General features: G+C 37.9%; 1 protein-coding gene across 1 annotated transcript in view; it reads right to left on the bottom strand.

Annotated features, from left to right (window-relative positions):
• Positions 1 to 375: 375 nt before the first annotated feature.
• The window catches only part of PPHLN1 (periphilin 1), a 1,295,616-nt gene continuing 1,277,821 nt past the window's right edge, over positions 376 to 18,170 (bottom strand). The window contains exon 9 of the mRNA XM_044087450.1: positions 376 to 2,962. Coding sequence (XP_043943385.1) covers positions 2,768 to 2,962 — 195 coding nt within the window. The 3' untranslated portion in view covers positions 376 to 2,767. The remainder of the gene's footprint in view (positions 2,963 to 18,170) is intronic.

Here is an 18,170-nt window from a genome sequence, read left to right as displayed (position 1 = left end):
TCTCCTGCTAATGCAAATCTAGCTAGGTCTAAACCATACTATGACATTTTTGTCTCTGCTTACTTAGTACAATCACAACAGCACTGCTAGCAAATTTCACCCACTTTTATGATAAAAAGTAATGGTTGTACAGCAGTGTTCACAAGCACAGCAAACTGAACTCCAGTTTGCTGTTCTTTTCTGAACGTTGAGAAACACTGGATCATAGTTTTAATAGTACACACAAAATACATTAAACAACGTGTATAAGTGAGCAGGACAACAGCAAACACCTGACTGCCAAAATGCATAACAGTGCAGTAAATTTAAAACATTTCAAAAGAGCCACAGAAGCAAGCATACGAGGAGTCTTAAGAATACATCAAAATAAACAAATTGTTTATACCAGTTGATTTTATTTAACATCTGACAAAAAATGTTAAATAAAAAAAAACATGCCTTATAAACAAAATATCCCATTAGTAGAAAAGTCTCAAAATGGTGGATGAGGAAAGGCAACGGCAAAAAAGCACCCAGTAACTCTAACGTATAAAACAAAATTGATAAGTACTCATCTGCAAACACAATGTCATATACAGAATTTGATAATTTACAAAATACTTAACAGCAACAGAGTTACCTCACATCATCTTGAAGAAATACTCATTATCAAGATACCAGGGCAATGTGCAATTTCTTTCACACTGAAAATATAATAAGTATGTTTCTGCTTTCCATTTTTTTTGAACAGTAAAATAAAATTTCTGTATAGTTAGGGGATAGTATTTTGTCAGTCACACCATGTCTTCAGTAAGCATTTTGGCAAGTACTGTTAACATAAATAAAATTTTTTTTAAAATATCTTCATAATTAAAAGTCATATTACGCCCATTTTATACAATTCAAATTTCCAGAAGCATGTATTATCTATTTACTATAATATAATTACATAAGAATTACATTATCTTTTGAGACGCATTTTTTTTTTTTTTTTTACATACACTGTTAATTTGAAAGTCAGACAACAAATTCCAATCCCCTTTATCATGGAAGGAATTGCACATTTTTGAACAACGCTGACTTGAGGAAGGCCTTCCATATATGACACTGATCCAGGAATGACCTGCATCCCAACTAAAAGATGACAGCCAGAAAGTGGGGAGGACTTCAAGTCTGATGGCCAGCTGTTTCGTCCTCCAGGAGTGGTTACACTGATTAGAACGGCCCTCAGTAGATGCTGGGGACAAGCAGTAGGCAAGTAAGTGGGAAAGCAGAGGTGAGACATCCATAATGGAGCATGCATATGGAAGCACAACTATACTTAACACTGATGTCATTGCACGTCTGGTGACGTTGGGTGGGGGGGGGGGGCAGACTGGAAAATAAATATTTAACCCCAAGGCTTTGCCACTCATTCTCCCCCAGAAGGAATTAATTAGATGGTGGGCAGGAGGAGGACAGTTGGCTCTAATGTAACTAGATGGAAGGGTAAAAGGGAAAAAATGGCAACTGCCCTGTTACGAGCACGTAACCAGACTATGACAGCCACATACGTGGCTGCACGTTTAAGCTATACAGTCATTCACACCGCATGTGAGATAAGACATGAAGACAACAGCCTGATGAATTCAATCTCCTGTCTAATGTGGTGACTACATCCTAATTCATGACTGGGGCATGTTAACACAATTAATCCAAGTAGCCTTGTACTCAGAAATATTGTAAAAGAAACTAAACCTGCGGCCACAGATTTCTCAGTTTTGCAGTGGCCACATGATGGATAACTACAATTCGTTTTAACCCGCCAATTTTATAAATGTATTTGCAAACAACTTTAGCTCTGCATGACAATAGCAGCAGTTGAGAAAATCACTTCCTCCATAGTAATCACAACAAACATTCATTTTTATAAATTCAGGCAGTGAAAACAATCTGAAACAGGACTATAATTCAAACATTGTGCATTTCAGAATACTGACACAGTTTTACATACAGCTAATTGAAACAAGTAAAGGTGATGCACCGATGCAATTCTGAAGTCCTGCATTACAGATCTTGATATAATTTTAACTAACAGAATGTCTAGTTTGCCAGTCAGAAGCAACAACAGATTAAGTGGATGATATGGGGAAACAGTTACTGTCGCACGACTTTTCCAACGTGTCCAGCAACAGAACTATCAAATCATTTTCTATGTCTGGGTCAAGTTCAAATTAACAATACTACAGAAAAATGAAGATTTTATCTTCACTGAACAGAACAATGAAATATGCTGCAGATTTGACACAAGTGAACAAATGGGTGAACTGCAGCTCTCTAGAAGCAGAAATGTGCTTACCATTAGACTTAATTTTATTAGTTATAGTGGCCACATGTGACTTTAAATCTTTTGTAACATACTTCTGTTGGCCTGATGTGGGAGAAATTAAACAGGACAGCATGTTACAAAGATCTAACTGCGCTCTTAAAGGAACACGTTTTTACTTCTTACCTGTAGTCCAAAGTCACACTTGACAACCACTGTCTTCTTGTTTTCTTACTTAATGTATTCATGTTTGCATTACCAGTACGAAGATGATGAAAATGAATTATATCACTGTTAAAGGGGAACTCACACACTACCTTTTTTGGTCATTTCCTGGGATAATCAGGGCATACACACACTTTAAACCAGGTTAAACTGTTGCTGGTACTTAAGACAGTAACACTATCCATCCAAGTCTAAACAATGTTCTGCCTTTGCTTTAGTAATACATAACAATATAAAAATATTTACTAGTAACTATTTCTAGACTTTGACAGGCTGTTCTTCATTTCTGGCATCATAATCTGCTATGAATTGTTTCAACTCTTCAATGCAACGCTCTCCGATTTCATGCAAATTTTCTCTCAGGGCAAACTGGACAGATTTCTCTAAAGATGGATCTTTATCAATCAGCATCTTCACAACCATTCCAAAGGTTTCACAATCCTGTCTGTAAATCTGAAAGCACATGCAAAAAAATAATTACAGGGATCACAATATTATATGGCACATCAGTACACATTAAATTTATTCACATCTAGTCTGTTGGGACAGTATTCTAAAATTACTGAAGATCTCAAAGGAATGTAACACTCCAAGGGACAGAAATATGAAGAAAAAAATGCACTGATGAATAACCTTTATTTTGTGCGGTGCAAAATATTCTACAAAGATGTTTGCAAAGATGAATGCTTTACATCAATCATCTCTCTTGAGAACACTGCTATGCTCTAAAATTATGAAAGTTTTTATGTGGCTTGCAAACCATCAACCTCCCTACTACTGTGCTGTTGCAACACACAGCCGATGAAACAGTTATTACAACATAATGTGTTCCAACTCTAATTTTATAGACAGAAATACCTCTTTAAAACATTCCAGTTTCAAACAGTTTTAGGCACAGAAATGCCCCTTTGAAATAGCTGTAAAGCATCTGTCATAACACAAGCTACTACTCACAAACACTATCCTTGTGCAGTGCATGACACAGAATTAAAAAAAAAATGCACTGGACGATTATCTTTGGCATTCAAGTGTAACACATCAAGTGCTAAACATAACTCTGGTTTCACTTATCTCACTACTAAGAAACAAACACCAGAATAAGGCAAACATCTTGTTTGCTGCACAGAAGGAGGAAAATGATACCCAATACACACTGCACACCCCATTCTGTAACTATGATAATAAGGTCTGATGTTACAGCTTGTTGGGGGAGGGAGGGAGAGAAGTGAAGCAAAACTCAAACCTTTGATATGACTGCTGGCTTGGTTGTGTAAGGGTATAAAATATGGCTAAGATTACCTGGATTCGGTCAGCAGTCGAGACGAGTCACTGGGAAGCCAGCAAGGGGAGGTGGGAATGAGCGGTCAATGCCTGCTCGTCCATCCACGTGCAAGGAAGGCAACACTACATGCTACAAACCTGACTTCCAGCAGTGGCAGTTGTATGTAGCAGAAGGGCTTAGATTTCTGTATTTGCCAAACTGTGAACTACACTACGGCTGTATTTGGTAGGTAAATGTGAGTGTGCGTGACTACTGGAGAGGTATGTTGGGAGCATATGGGCATCAGACTACCATGAGGAATGTAGATCAATGGGAGAGGAAGTGCCTAGATGACACACACTAACCTCTGTTTAGTTCTTACCTACAACATCCAAGAAGGCAAGATGATTAAAATGTGTAAGAGAGAGTGATACACGACTCAGCACTCCATGATGGGGGGGGGGGGGGGTCTGCAGCGACAAATTATAATAAAGGCAACTCAGGTGGCAGCCTGGGGCCCACAACTTTGGGGAGGATGGCATAGCTAGCTGCTTAGTTGTCAACCTCACCACTTTTGTTGGTAAACTCCGCTTTCTTTCTTCATGAGTTTACCATGCTTAATCTAATTTTCTAAGACACTTTTTAAAATTAAAATTGTGTTTTAGGCACTAATTTGTAATGCTGCAAATTGCAAACAAACAAAAAAAGACAAAAATAGAAAACACTTTAAATTGTGCTTCTTTATGAAGTACATTCACAAGGCCTGAAAGGTGATTACAGCTAAAGTGTCTTTTTTTTCCGGCTTGCTGAAGTTGAGGTGACGTGGCATTCCCAGTGTTAATACAAATGCAGTATTTGAAAGTTGCTTTCAATCTGAGGAGTAGAATTTTCAAGTTTACCTGCCTTGTAACAGATTTAACTGCCACTTTGCTATTTTTCTCTTGTTGTCTGTAACTGTCCTGAGGGATTGTGCTGTTGGTACATCATAGACCGGCCTTACTACATCAATGGCAGAAGAGGTGAGGTTAAACCACTGAATGAAACATGAAACATGCACACACTACTTCAGGGACAACTTGCTTACACACATTTGCAAAGAACTGACTTCTTTTGCTTGTCTCATCCTGAGATGTTGCCATTACTTGCCTACTGTAATAAAATTCCCTTTAATATTAAAAACACATTTGGGATATGATGTGCAGTTTTGAGTACAGTTGCTGTTCAAAGGCTTGCATTAAAAAGGTACATACTAGGCTGCACTATACTCCTTGTATCTTCCAAGAATGCATGTCTGGGTTACTAGGCATGCTCCATCAATTTCTATTTACATGCAGTCTGAAGCAGCAGCAGGTTCAATACTCAAAATCTAGCGCATCAGAAACTGCACATGCAGACTTGCGTCTTTCTTTATTTGCAAACGTCTTCCAATGAAGTGCACAAGCCTTTTTACAGCATTACCTCTGTATTCTGGATCACTAAGGCAGTGCCCTGACCCAAGCGTAAATCATTTTTAGAATCCATTCTGTACCTGCTGGAAGAAAATTTCTTCAAAACACAATACAGTTAAATGTACATTTAACAAGTGCAGCTCATAACAACAGACACTTGAATCCATGAATACAAAGATGCATAAATCAATGCACCTAACATTTCTGATTGAGCAGTGGTGTATTTTTAACACATTGCATAGCGTTTGTTGCCTTACAGAAAGTGGTGCCTTGGTTCAATTCTCAGCTAGGGATGCCTTCTATGGAGTGTGCATGTCCTCCCTGCATTCGCATGGATTTCCTCCGGGTGCTCTGGTTTCCTCCCACTTTCCAAAGACATGTATTAGGTGGAAAGGGCACTCTAAATTGGCCATAGGTGTGTGTGCATGAGGGTGTGGTGTGGAAGCAGCATGGCTAAGCCACCTGGTGGTATAAACCTTGGCTCTAGATGATTGTCACTGTTGAAGTGACACCCCGACCCCATGTGCAAAAATGGGAAAAAAGGGTTGTGCATGGATTTAAAAAGGAAGAACTGTCACCATATCATTAATGGTCTGCAATATGACTTTTTTAATGATACGGTGCCTTAGTTGCATTTCAATATCCCTGATTGTCAAGGACATCCTTGATATTTGCTAAAACAGTGATCTGTGTTTGCTCAGTGCGATTCTTTAAAAAAAACGGGTGGATTCTAACCAACAAATAATGACAGCTATTAAGGCCATAAACTTATTTTGTTCCAAGAAAAATGAATGACTATTCAAACCCTTATTCTATCAGCTTTCTAAGTCAGAAGTCAGTACTACTAATATTTTAAAGTGTTTCTGATGCTGGAGACAATGTGTTCAGTGTGAATTAAGGGATCAGCCCACTCAAGATGGCCTTACAGAGTTGCTTCAATCATTCTAAGTGCTTTGGTGGTATTTATTTTTGAAGTTCTAACATACATACCTCTTTATATTTTGTAGAAACTATAGTACACAGACAATACAGAATTGTACCCAGGGTGTGGTTGTTTAGTTAGACTGTACCCTGAGGGACAAGAATGCCAATCTGTTTCAACATTTTAATAAATATCAAGCTAAAGTAAAGGGCCAGAAGATGCTTTGGAATTTGAACTCTCACATAAGGCATTTAGTAAATGTTACTTACATATTTCACTACAACACAGCTTACAGAAACAACAGTGGTAGCATCAGAAATGGTAACAAATTGTCCTTTTCTTTGTGGACACAACATATTTTTTTTAACATTTGCTAACATAATCAGATATCAGCACAACATGTCCAAGCATTGCATTTCTGAGCAATATGATCCTTGCCTTCAAGTATACCTGTAAGCTAGGTATTTTGGCTATTGTGTGTAAACAATTATAACCAGTTTTTGGGAAGCTATGCAGGACCCCACTCTTTCTTTCTTCTATAATTTTAGCCCACAGTGTGTGTGTGTGTGTGTGTGCGTGTGTGTGTGTGTGTGTGTGTGTGTGTGTGTGTGTGTGTGTGTGTGTGTGTGTGTGTGTGTGTGTCAGAATGAACAGTTAAAAGCAGATCCTTAAAACAGACAATCAGCGATCTGGCTGCAGCTGGTACATGATTGTGGGAGCTCTCTGGATGAAAGTAACTATCACTCAGTATGAGCACTCTACTTTGGAGGACTAGTGTGCATTTGTGTAAAAAGTCTGAATACTTGGGCAACTGTTTGGGTATGGGAAATGCATTATTGTATCAATAATTATTTATTTTTAACAAAACAAATAAAGAAGCACTCTAGCAGCAACCAAGTGGTGTAACAAGAGCCAAAATAAAAAAAAAAAAAAAAAAAAATCCACCACCGTACCGTTGTGAGGAAACAGACAATTCTATTGAGTGTGCCTATATTTTTCATTTTTTATGTTTCTCAGATTTGTGTTGCTGTGTTCGAATGGTCACTGTTTTACTGATGGCCATAGGGGTGCTGAATCATTGACAGCCATTAGGCTTCTGATGATAACGTTCAGTTATCTCTGATAAATTGAACTATCATTAGGAGGTAAATAGGTAGCTCATTAGGTTGCTGACTGGTTAATTATACATAAGGCATTCCCTATGTGAGTGAGATGGCACATCATAATTTTACCTATGAGATGTCAGCATTGATGTTGACTTGCATTGGTTGTTGCTGTTTATGATTTGTCTGGTTATTAGTTATTAAGTCTAGCTTTACCACAATGATAGACGAAGGCATCTTCAATACTGCAGGTGACACGACTGGATATATTTTAACCAATGAATGTTAAATATTACAGTTTTCAACCAACAATGATTTAATCATTGGTAATATTTACAGTGAGTGGAGCTGAGCCTGCCGATGGTTCGCTATTAAGTGTTGTAGCGATTGAGTTTTTATTTCACTGATATGTTATGACTGATTGGCTATTTTGTGAGAACGTAGCCCTCAGTGCATTCAATTTAGATATAATACAGTGCCATCGTAGTTTATGTCATTGGTGATTTATTGGTCAGTTATGTTTCGTTTTCCAGTTTGTTGTTTTTATGTTATTCATTATTCATATATCCTTTTTTAATAATGGGGGTGAAGCAATGAATATATTTAAAGTTCTTGAGGTTTCTTACACATTTGCTGATGGTGTCATCCTAGTTATGATTTAATAACAAGACGTGAATCCTGTTGGTTTGTTTGATCAGCGGGTTCAATGTTCTGGTTTGTTGTATGTTTTAGGATAGATAACAGTGCAATAGTGAAAATTAGAGCTATTACGCTTTACCTCCAAGATCTTGAGCATGAATGATTTTTTATTTATTCATTTTTTTTTTTTTTTTTTTTTTAAGTATTTCTTAATATCCAAGATGATAGTGATTGAATCACGTAGGGAAACATCTTGCAACATTGTGCAATGCTTAACAGTATTTATACTTATTTATTTATTTATTTATTTCAGTTTGATTACCGGGGAAGTCCACTGGGCCAGAATGTGCCCATTTTCAGTGGAGGCCCGGGGAGAAAAGCTCCATAAGAAACACAATTAGAGGTTAAAAAAATGCCAAATACAAAGGTAAAATACATGTATGAATTCATAGAAAACAGGTATAGTAAAATAATAAATTGTCATTGTATATGCAATGAGACAAAGGTTGCAGGTTTTTACATTCAGAGCAATAAGAATCAATTGTCAATTAATAGGCATCAGTGATTACTGGATAGTTGCGTTATATACATGCTAAGAGTTGAGAGAGAAATTGAATGATCAGAAGGTGATGGATTAGGTTTGTGTAAGGTAAATAGAAAAGGAGAGGAAGTAGTGAAGTTTGCATCAGGAGTTTAGTAGGCTCTATGGGGAAATTTATTTGTATTTATGTAGGGTGAAGGCAGGAGCATTTGCGTTTGGAAGATAGAAATGAGAAAAGTTGTGTCTTGAAAGATTCGGGGTCAGGTGTCGTCCTAAATGAGGGAGGAAGAGAGTTCCATTTTTTGCCTACGATGAAAGAGAGAAGGAGTTGGCCTGCAGGGCGTTTGGGTTTATGAATAGAGATTACATTTTGATGTTCAGATCTCAGGGATCTGGTTGGGATGCAAGGGGGAAGGATGTTTGTTAGTGCTGGGCACTTATTTGGAAAGAATATTAATTTGTGAGCAGTGGTAAGTTGGAGGTAGTCGAGGTAGTTAGGGAGTTCCAGCCAGTTCAATGATTGTAGGGTGAGGCAGTGGTGAGTACAGGTTTTGGATTTGGATTTTAGGTATAGTTAGATTTATTAATGATTGCTAGCGCTGTTCATTGTTGGTATGTGTTTGTACGGCTAGAGATGTCTCAAGGGATTAATGATTCGTCCATATTTCCAATTCTTGGATGAGACTGGTAGGCATGTTTTTGACCAACTATTGGGCATGTATGTAGGTTAGCGACAATTGCGCAGGCGCTCATTGATAGGCCATATCTTTAGTTCTTTGTTTTATTGGTTAGGCACGCCATGTAGATTACGAATTGTGTTTACAGGTTTTATTTATTTTTATTTAGCTTTTCAGTAGTTTTAAGTTTTCATTACTTTAGTTTTGACTACGTTATAATAAACACTAAAAGGAAGAACGGAGGTGAATTAGTGAGTGTACTTCTCAAACTATCAGACAGTGCTGTGAATTCATGACAACCTGAAAAAGCTTCTGATTTGTCTAGTTAGAGATTTCTCACATGACTGGTTATTTACATTCTACACAATCAATTGACCCCAACTGCCAAAGGTGTCCTTAAAGTGGTACAACAAAGTAGGAAAATGTTCAAGGTACACCACCATGAGCTTGCACTGTGTCAACAACGATAGAAACACACTTTATTCGAAGAAAAACAATAAAAGTGATAAAAACACATGAAATTCCGAGCTGAGATCAGCGCTTTCGGCTTCTTAAGCCTTCTTCAAATCATAAATAACAAGTGCTGGGTAAAAACATATATATTGTGTTGCAGCCAATCCAGTGGCTTAAAAATATTTTTATCCTATTAGCAGTGCACCTCAACTCTTAAGTCCTTGCTCAGAAACAAACTCTGCACAGGCTGTAGCTTCTAATCAAAATCCTTTGCTGCTGCTGTAGCGTCCTCAATCAGGTACGTACACACACTGTTCTCTGCACTCAGAGAAGGTTAACACCCTATAGTGTATACGTACCAATCAAATTATAAAAGTATTGCTTCTTTCCAATCACTGGTGCAGCCTATTAGAGTGCTGTTACCAAGCCTTCAGCCAATCTTGCAAACACTGCCATTTCTTCAATGCTCATAAGAACTTTTCCATTACTAACCTGCTGTAAAAAGCAGACAATAACATAATGAAGTAGCTTTACCACTTTTTTAACTTAATTTTAATATTTTTATTATTCCTGTTTATCTTTACTTCCTCTATACACTGCCCTCTATTAGCAAAGGCTTCCTGGAGAACAAGAGGAAAAAAAATGTGAGTTGTGGGGACCTGTGCTCCCCTGTGATTGAATAGAGTTTTACATTCAGGAGGGAATAGAGATGGGAAGCAGTTTCAGCACTAATCCAATATTAGTTGGTTTGCTTATATAGGCTTATTTTTTATCCCCCGCACAGTTTTGAGATTGTAATTGTTTGGACTGCCCAAGTCAGTCAATACATTTTGCACCCCTCCCCCCCACTCCCTTTCATCCTGTTCACCAAGGGATTCCGCCCTCGTACTCTGAGGGGTGGAACTAATTAGTAGCCTCTCATCAACAGGACATATATGGGACTTTTATTGTCCGATGGGTTGTATTTCTATTAGTTACATCCTCCGGCTGTGATTGGAGGATGGCACTTGGTAACAAAAATAAATAAAAGATAATTGTATCCTGCAAAGGCAAGATAAACTCACAATTACCATAAGGGCAGTCCTTGTAATGGCCATAATTCTTTATTGAGTACATGGTAAACTTGGGGGTATAATAGGAGTGACCCTAAGTGTGTTCTTATTCATTCATTTTTTTCTGCCAATATCTTGAATGTTTTCTATTTTCAGTTGAACCAAAAGATTGTGTGCAGAAAACCAGGATGAGAACCTTTTTGTAAGGCTTTTGTTCCTCGTATGAAGCAATGAGGAAACTTTGCTAAATGTGTTTTTTTTTTTCTCTTGTTCACCAAGAAGCTTTTGCTAACAGCAATGTATAGAGGAAGCACAGATGAACAGGAATAATAAAAATATTAAAATTAAGTTAAAAAAGTGGTAAAACCACTTCATTAGATTAACATTGTCCGCTTTTTTACAGCAGGTTAGTAATAGAAAAGTTCTTATGAGCAATGAAGAAATGGCAGTGTTTACAAGATTGGCTGAAGGCTTGGTAACAGCACTCTAATAGGCTGCACCAGTGACTGGAAGGAAACAATACTTAGCGAATTTGATTGGTACTTATACACTATAGGGTGTTAACCTTCTCTGAGAGCAGAGTGTACGTACCTGACTGAGGACGCTACAGCAGCAGCAAAGGAGTCTGATTGGAAGATAGAGCCTGTGCAGAGTTTGTTTCTGACCAAGGACTAAGAGTTAAGAGGTGCACTGCTGATGGGATAAAAAATGTTTTTAAGCCACTGGATTGGCTGCAACACACTATATATGTTTTTACTTGTTATTAATGATCTGAAGAAGGCTTAAGAAGACGAAACACTTATCTCAGCTGAGAATTTCATGTGTTTTTATCACTTTTATTGTTTTTTCTTTGAACAAAGAGTGTTTTTATCTCTGCTGACACAGTGCAAGTTCGTGGTGGTGTACCTTCAAGATTTTCCTACTGGGTTGTTTACGTTCTGGACACAGCTTTGCAAGAGCAATGCTTCCTTGAAATATCATTAGGTTTTTCTGCCTTTGGGTTTTTAGAAACTCTTAGTATATTTAACAGTGACTTGAGCAGTGAAAGATTTTTTAGAGAGTGCACTCCTTACATCATTCGATAATGGTGTACTAGCTGTGAATTCATGACATACTGCAAAGGTTTCTGATTGGTTTAAGTAGCGTCTCCCACATGTGATTGGCCATTTGTGTCCTGGATATGTAGCTTTGCAAGAGCAATGTTAATATGAACAATGACTAGGTTTATAATAAACATTAAAAGGAAGACCGGAGGTGAATGAGTGCATGTACTTCTCAAATTACTAAACAATGCTGTGAATTCATGACAAGCTGAAGAAGCTTATGATTTGTTTAATCAGAGATTTTTACATGTGATTGGTTGTTTACGTTCTGGACATGCAGCTTTGCAAGAGCAATGCTTCCTTGAACTATCATTAGGCTTTTATGTATGTGAGTTTTTAGAAACTTTTAGTACATTTAATAGTGATTTGAGGAGTGAAAGGAGGACTCATTTTATGAGTTACACGTGACTTAGTAGAAACATAAAGCTCTAAGCTACTAAAGTGAATTCAATTTGATCCCTGGTGATTTAGATAGTGGCACATTATATTGCATTTATTTATTTTTTAACTTACAGTTGTACCAACTAGAGAAGGGGATCTTTACATTTTGGGTAATATTTTGCATTTATATATGTTTCTGATTCGTAATTACTGTGGAGTTTGTTATTTATATCTAAAGTGCTGATGTGATGTTGCTGATTGGATGTGTTTTCATCCAATGAATATGTGATTTTGCAACTATTCACCCAATAAGGTTTAAACATACATTGATAAGTTAGCCAGGTTTTTTACATTTTATTATTGGCAGGATTCAGTCAGGAATTTCACAGAGGCAGACTTAATGTTCATTGTAAATTGATTAATTGTCAAATGGCAATTATTGGATGTTTGAGATTTTGCCTTTTGTATTTAAACAGGGAAGGTGATGCATTTTTGTATGGTCTGAAGAAGCAACGGCACATTGCGAAAGCACTTACCGTTTTATTGCAATAAAGTTGCCTGTTTCCTCACAACAACGGTGGTGGATGTTTTTTGAATTATTTATTTTTACTACAGGCTACTGAAGTGTACAGAGTCAAGAATGGAGCTATAACTGCTGGCTATGGGGGCTCATTTGCAGATAAAAACAGGTGAACATGCAATTCTGTTAAGGACCACAGTAAGGATTCTGCACCCAACACAGCACTCCCCCACTCGATGTTCAAAGCTGGACAACTTCGAACAACCTATCTTTTTTTACAGGCTCTCATTCATCCTTCTTTCAGTTAGCTCTTGACTATTTCAATTTACCATCTCACACTATCTACAATTCTGCCTACACTCAAAATATACTTTGTATTTTCTATTAACAGTGCACTACCCTATATATTTCCTTTTTCTTCTACAAAATATATTTCTTCAGTCAATAATTATATTGTATTTCTGCTTGCTATTGTCATAGTCTTTGCTGTTAATTAATGCTGTAAATAATCTGTCAATGGAACTTTTCTCCTCAGGTCTCCACTGAGAATGGTCTCGCACCCAATTGAACTTTCCCAGTAAACAAATGTCAAATAAATAAACGAACACACAAACTATCTGAAAAGAATGATGTAGCAGGAATATGTTAGTGTGTCAATGATAATTACAGCAAGTGCCTTGTCGTGAAACTATTTTGCCAAAAGCACGTTCTCTGATTGTGGAGACCTAGCTTTTCTCCATTGTTGTGCAACCTCCAAGTTTGTATATTTAAATTCGGGGGGTGTCCTCCTCAAATGGGGGCTGCAGGGGGCTTCCTCCCTGCAAAAGCAGACTTAATTAGACTTTCACCAAAACTTTTTCAGAGTTTTTGCATTCATGAAATTTGCTGTCATGCTATCAACATGATTCTAATGCAAGGCGGAAATTAAATTGAGTGGGGTCTTCTCTGATAATTTATGCTTGAGCAGAGGAATCAAGAAGGGGTGTCCTCTTTCCCCTTTCTTATTTGCATCATATTTAGAACCACTGGCAAAGAAAACAAGGGACTCAGAAATTCAAGGACATAATTGGTATGGTAGCCAATAAAAGCTGGCTCTATTTGCAGATGGTATTATTTTATACCTGACAAAACCAGAAAGAGACATTACAGTGTTGTGGAACATTCTGAGACAATTTCAAATCTTTCCGGGATACAAAAATTAATGAAGCTAAAACAAAGACAATAGGGGTGAATTACGTACACACATATGAATTAGTTCAGCAATATCCATATTTATGGGGACATGATAAAATGAAGTATTTAGGAGTATGGATTAAAATTGACTTTGGTGTGGCAGTTAAGGATATGTGGGAAGAGACTAAACAAAAGATAACACAACTGAGAAAATGGAAGCTTTTTTATATGGACACGGATAGCACGAAACAAGCAGTTAAAAAGTTTTTACTCCCATTAGTCTTATACACAGGTAAGGCATATTTTTATCAACCACAGGAGAAGTTGTGGATAGCAATTAATAAACAGCTGAAGGACTTTACGGGGAGGGGGAAGATGGCAAGAGTCAAGTAAGATAAGCTGATTCTTCCAGTAAAACAGGGCGGACTGGGATTACCTGATTTGAAAGGGTATTTCAGAGCTACACAGTTAAGGCTCCTATACAGAGCACAAACAGAAAATGACAATTCAAAGTGGAAAGGGATGATGATGAAACAGGGGGGAAGCTCAAGAAACAAGGAGAGACTTGGATTTTAGATACAGGCCTTTAAGGAGAATAACAACAATCATACAGAATATTATAACTATAAAGTAGCAGAAAGTATCTTATGAACTAAGCCAACACAGGAATACCCCTAACTATGTACTTCTGATCACAAAAGTAACTAGTACTGCCTATTACTCTTTAGGCACTGAATCGACTATTACTTTGCCCATTTAACATGAAACACCAACTTTCACAACTAGTAATACTTGTCTGTTACCACCTTAAAGAGAGTTTCTCTAATTTATGTACATATCTATGAATACTGTTCCAAAGTGTTTTTGTTAATCTATATACATGGAGCTTTTTCAAGTATTGTTGCATTTTAGTTGTTCATTATCTAAGTGTTTTTGCTTATGTATGCATGTTCAGCCTTTCTCTCCGGGCTTTTGCTGAAAAAGGGTTTTGCATAACCCAGTCAACAAAGGCAATAAGTGAAGCAAATAAATAAATGGATTACTGTAGCCCTATGATAATTACAAGCCCAGAATTTACAGATTGTCACTTGTTAAAAACACACTACCTCCAAAACTTGAATATGGTCTGTCTTTGCTGGCCCTGCATTCCTCTTGTAATGCTCAGAGATGATTACAAATCTCAAAAAAAGAAGTTATGTACTCACCATAACGTTCCATCTGAGTAATTGCTCTTCATTTGTCTTCAACCTGTGGGTTATGGATCAGTATCTGATCCGACTTGGCTACATATCCACCATCTGATCAAAGCTCAAAGCTCCTCCCCTTACCCATAATTCCCATCTCCTTCCTCCCTTCAGATTGAGTTTCATAGGTTCATGGTGTAAGTACTAGGCTAGCTGCCTTAGCAGGCCATTTCAAGCCTTGCCAAGTTCCCTTTTTGTGCTCGAAATGACCTATCCCATTTGGTTACAGATCGGCCTTAAACTTACATTTTAAACTTAATTTCCTTTATTAATATGACAAAAAAGAAGTTATGTACTCACCATAATGTTCCATCTGTGTTGTCCATTTTCATTCTTCCTCCATGAATGGGTTTGGATCTGATCCTCAGATCTGACTCGGCCACTTTATAAAGATTCTAGGATCTGACTCTCAAGCTCCTCCCTTCACCCATAATGCCCTTGATCACTACAATACCTCAGATCAAGTTTACTGCTATTATAGGTGTTATAATCAGAAAATACAACAATAATGCTATGACATAAAAGTGATAGCTGAAAGAACAGCAGATCAAACAGGAACTATGGTTCCTAACAATTCTGTTAGGTCTCTCCCAAAGCCACGGACAGGGGAAAGAGGGAGGGAAATTGAGGAAGAATAAAAATGGGAAATACAGATGGAACATTATGGTGAGCACATAACTTCTTTATCTGATAATGTCATTTTCATTCACTCCTCAATGAATGGGACAGAAGCCCCAGCTATGGTAACCTTGGGTGGCCCTCATGGAAGGATATTCTGGAGAACCACAGAAACAAATACAGCTCTATTTCTGGAGATGATGTTCAATTTGCAATGAGCAATAATGGTATGGGTATTAGACAAAGAGGCAGCTGCACAAACATCATCAATAGAGGCTCTAGCCCAAAAGGCAGTCGATGTAGACAGTGACCTGGCTGAATGTGCTTTTGGTTGTCTTGGTAAGGTTATGCCGCTCAAGGAATAAACATAGAAAATAGAATCTGTTACCCATTTAGCCACTGTAGTTTTTGAAACTGGTTTTCCCAATTTATTACTAGTAAAGGAGACAAACACCTTATCAGCCTTTTTAAATTTCTTGGTCCTGTGAAGATAAAGGGTGCATTCTCCTTTTTTTTCCAATTTGGGGAAGAAAACTGGCTAATTAATGACTTGAATGATACTGGGTTCAGGGCCAACTTTTGTAAGGAAGGAAGGATTTGTGTGTAAAGTAACGCTATCTTTGTGAAATATTAAATATGGTGGTTTGGTAGATGATGCTTGGAGAGTTTAGATACTCGTCTTACAGAAGTTATAGCCACCAAAAAGACAGTTTTCCAAGTTTAGTAATGGAGACATGGTTTAAAGTTGCAGAGAGTAACTGAGGTGTGCAAGGTTATAATGTCTTTCACACTTTTAAACCAGCTACTACACAGGAAGGAACTAAAGGTGGAGAAGTCTCAGTCTATATTTAAACCAACCTCACATCCAGACTAGTTAAAGTGCATGACCCACTGGAACTCGTGCAACTCACCATAAAACAGGGTCTTGTACCATATCCTTCCAAACTACAGGTCCCTCCTCTCCATGTCCCAGGAAACTCATATTAACTATCAAAATGTACTGGAGTCCCTTACTGTTCAACTAGATACAATATTCATGGGGAATTATCAACTGCCTCTCCACAGAGCGGGAATCCTACACCACTTCTAATACACAAGCCCAGTGATTCTTAAACTTCATTAATACCAACATCCTGGAACAGCTGGTCCATTCTCCTACCAGGGGTATAAACATAATTGACCTTGTACTCACAAACATGGGGGAGCGATCCTCCTCACCCAACATAATGTCCTTTGTCATCACATCTGACAATAAGGCAGTACTGCTTGAAATAAAAACTAAATCCAGGCACCCAGCAAAACCAAAAACAACTAGGAACTATTCCAAGGCTAACAACTAATCTTTACTAAGTGATACCTTGGCTAAATTCTAAGCACCCCCAAACCCAGTAAGCACCACAGCATATGCTGAGCTATTTACAAAATCCATGTACAGCCATATCAATAGCTATACAGAGTGAAATATGCCCACTCATATTAAAATAAGACAAACTCAAAAGACAAACCACCCTGGTGAAATTACATAATCAATTATAAAACAAAAGAAAAAAAAATCTTGGCCAAGACTAGGAGGAACAAAGCTATACATAATAAAATCCCTCAGACCAATCTAAACAGGCAGCTAAAATGGTTAATTAATACCTCAAAGGCTGAACATGAAGGGAAAAAAAACAGCTTCTCAGGCAAATGACAACCACATAGCTTTCTACAGTTACATCAATAACTTCAAAAGAAACGTGCAACAATGTGCAAAACTTATTGTAAACGGCATCACCCACACCGAACCAGAGGCCATTGCCAACCTTTTGGCTGACAGGTTCAGCTTAAATCCCCCCACACTCCCATGACAGTCCAAAGGAAATATCACAATCCCCTCAACGATTACTAGGGAACAGGTCATCAATGCACTTTCCAAGGGCACTGCACTGACGTGCCACGATAACATCCCTAAAGAGCATGAAACATGAACTCTCTGGTCCACTTGAATCACTTTTCAACTAGAGCCTATGCTCAGATTTTGTGCCCAAGGAATGGAAGATACCTACAGTCATTCCCCTGCACATAGAAGGTCCAACCACAGATCCGGGTTTCTACAGGGTCATAAGTCTGACCAGCAAGGCCATGGAAAAAATCATCATGGACATGATAAATGAGGACATAGGTAATCTGCAAACACTGGAGACATTACAGTTCAGCTTTGTTAAAGGAAGATCATGCCTATTAAATCTGGCGGACTTCTTTGAGAGGGTCATCAAAGCAATGAATGAGGGCAACACTTTGCACACAGCTTATCTTGACCTGGCCAAGGCTTTTGATACAGTACCCCACTAAGGCATTATAGACAAGCTCACTATATTAAGTATAAACCCTTTTACCACACGCTGGATAGCCAACTGGCTCACTGATAGGACCAAATATGTCAAAACAGGTGAAGCCACCTCCACCAAGAGGCCAGTCTAGCAAAGTCCCCTAGGGGTTGGTGGTGCGCCCACTCGTTTTTGGCATCTATTTCTCTGAAGTGGAAGA

This window comes from Protopterus annectens, chromosome 11.part0 (genome assembly GCF_019279795.1).
Source record: "Protopterus annectens isolate FY-2018-M chromosome 11.part0, PAN1.0, whole genome shotgun sequence".
Classification (NCBI taxonomy): domain Eukaryota; kingdom Metazoa; phylum Chordata; order Ceratodontiformes; family Protopteridae; genus Protopterus; species Protopterus annectens.
The sequence above is the reverse complement of the archived record's forward strand: the minus strand, read 5'-3'. Positions and strand labels throughout refer to the sequence as shown.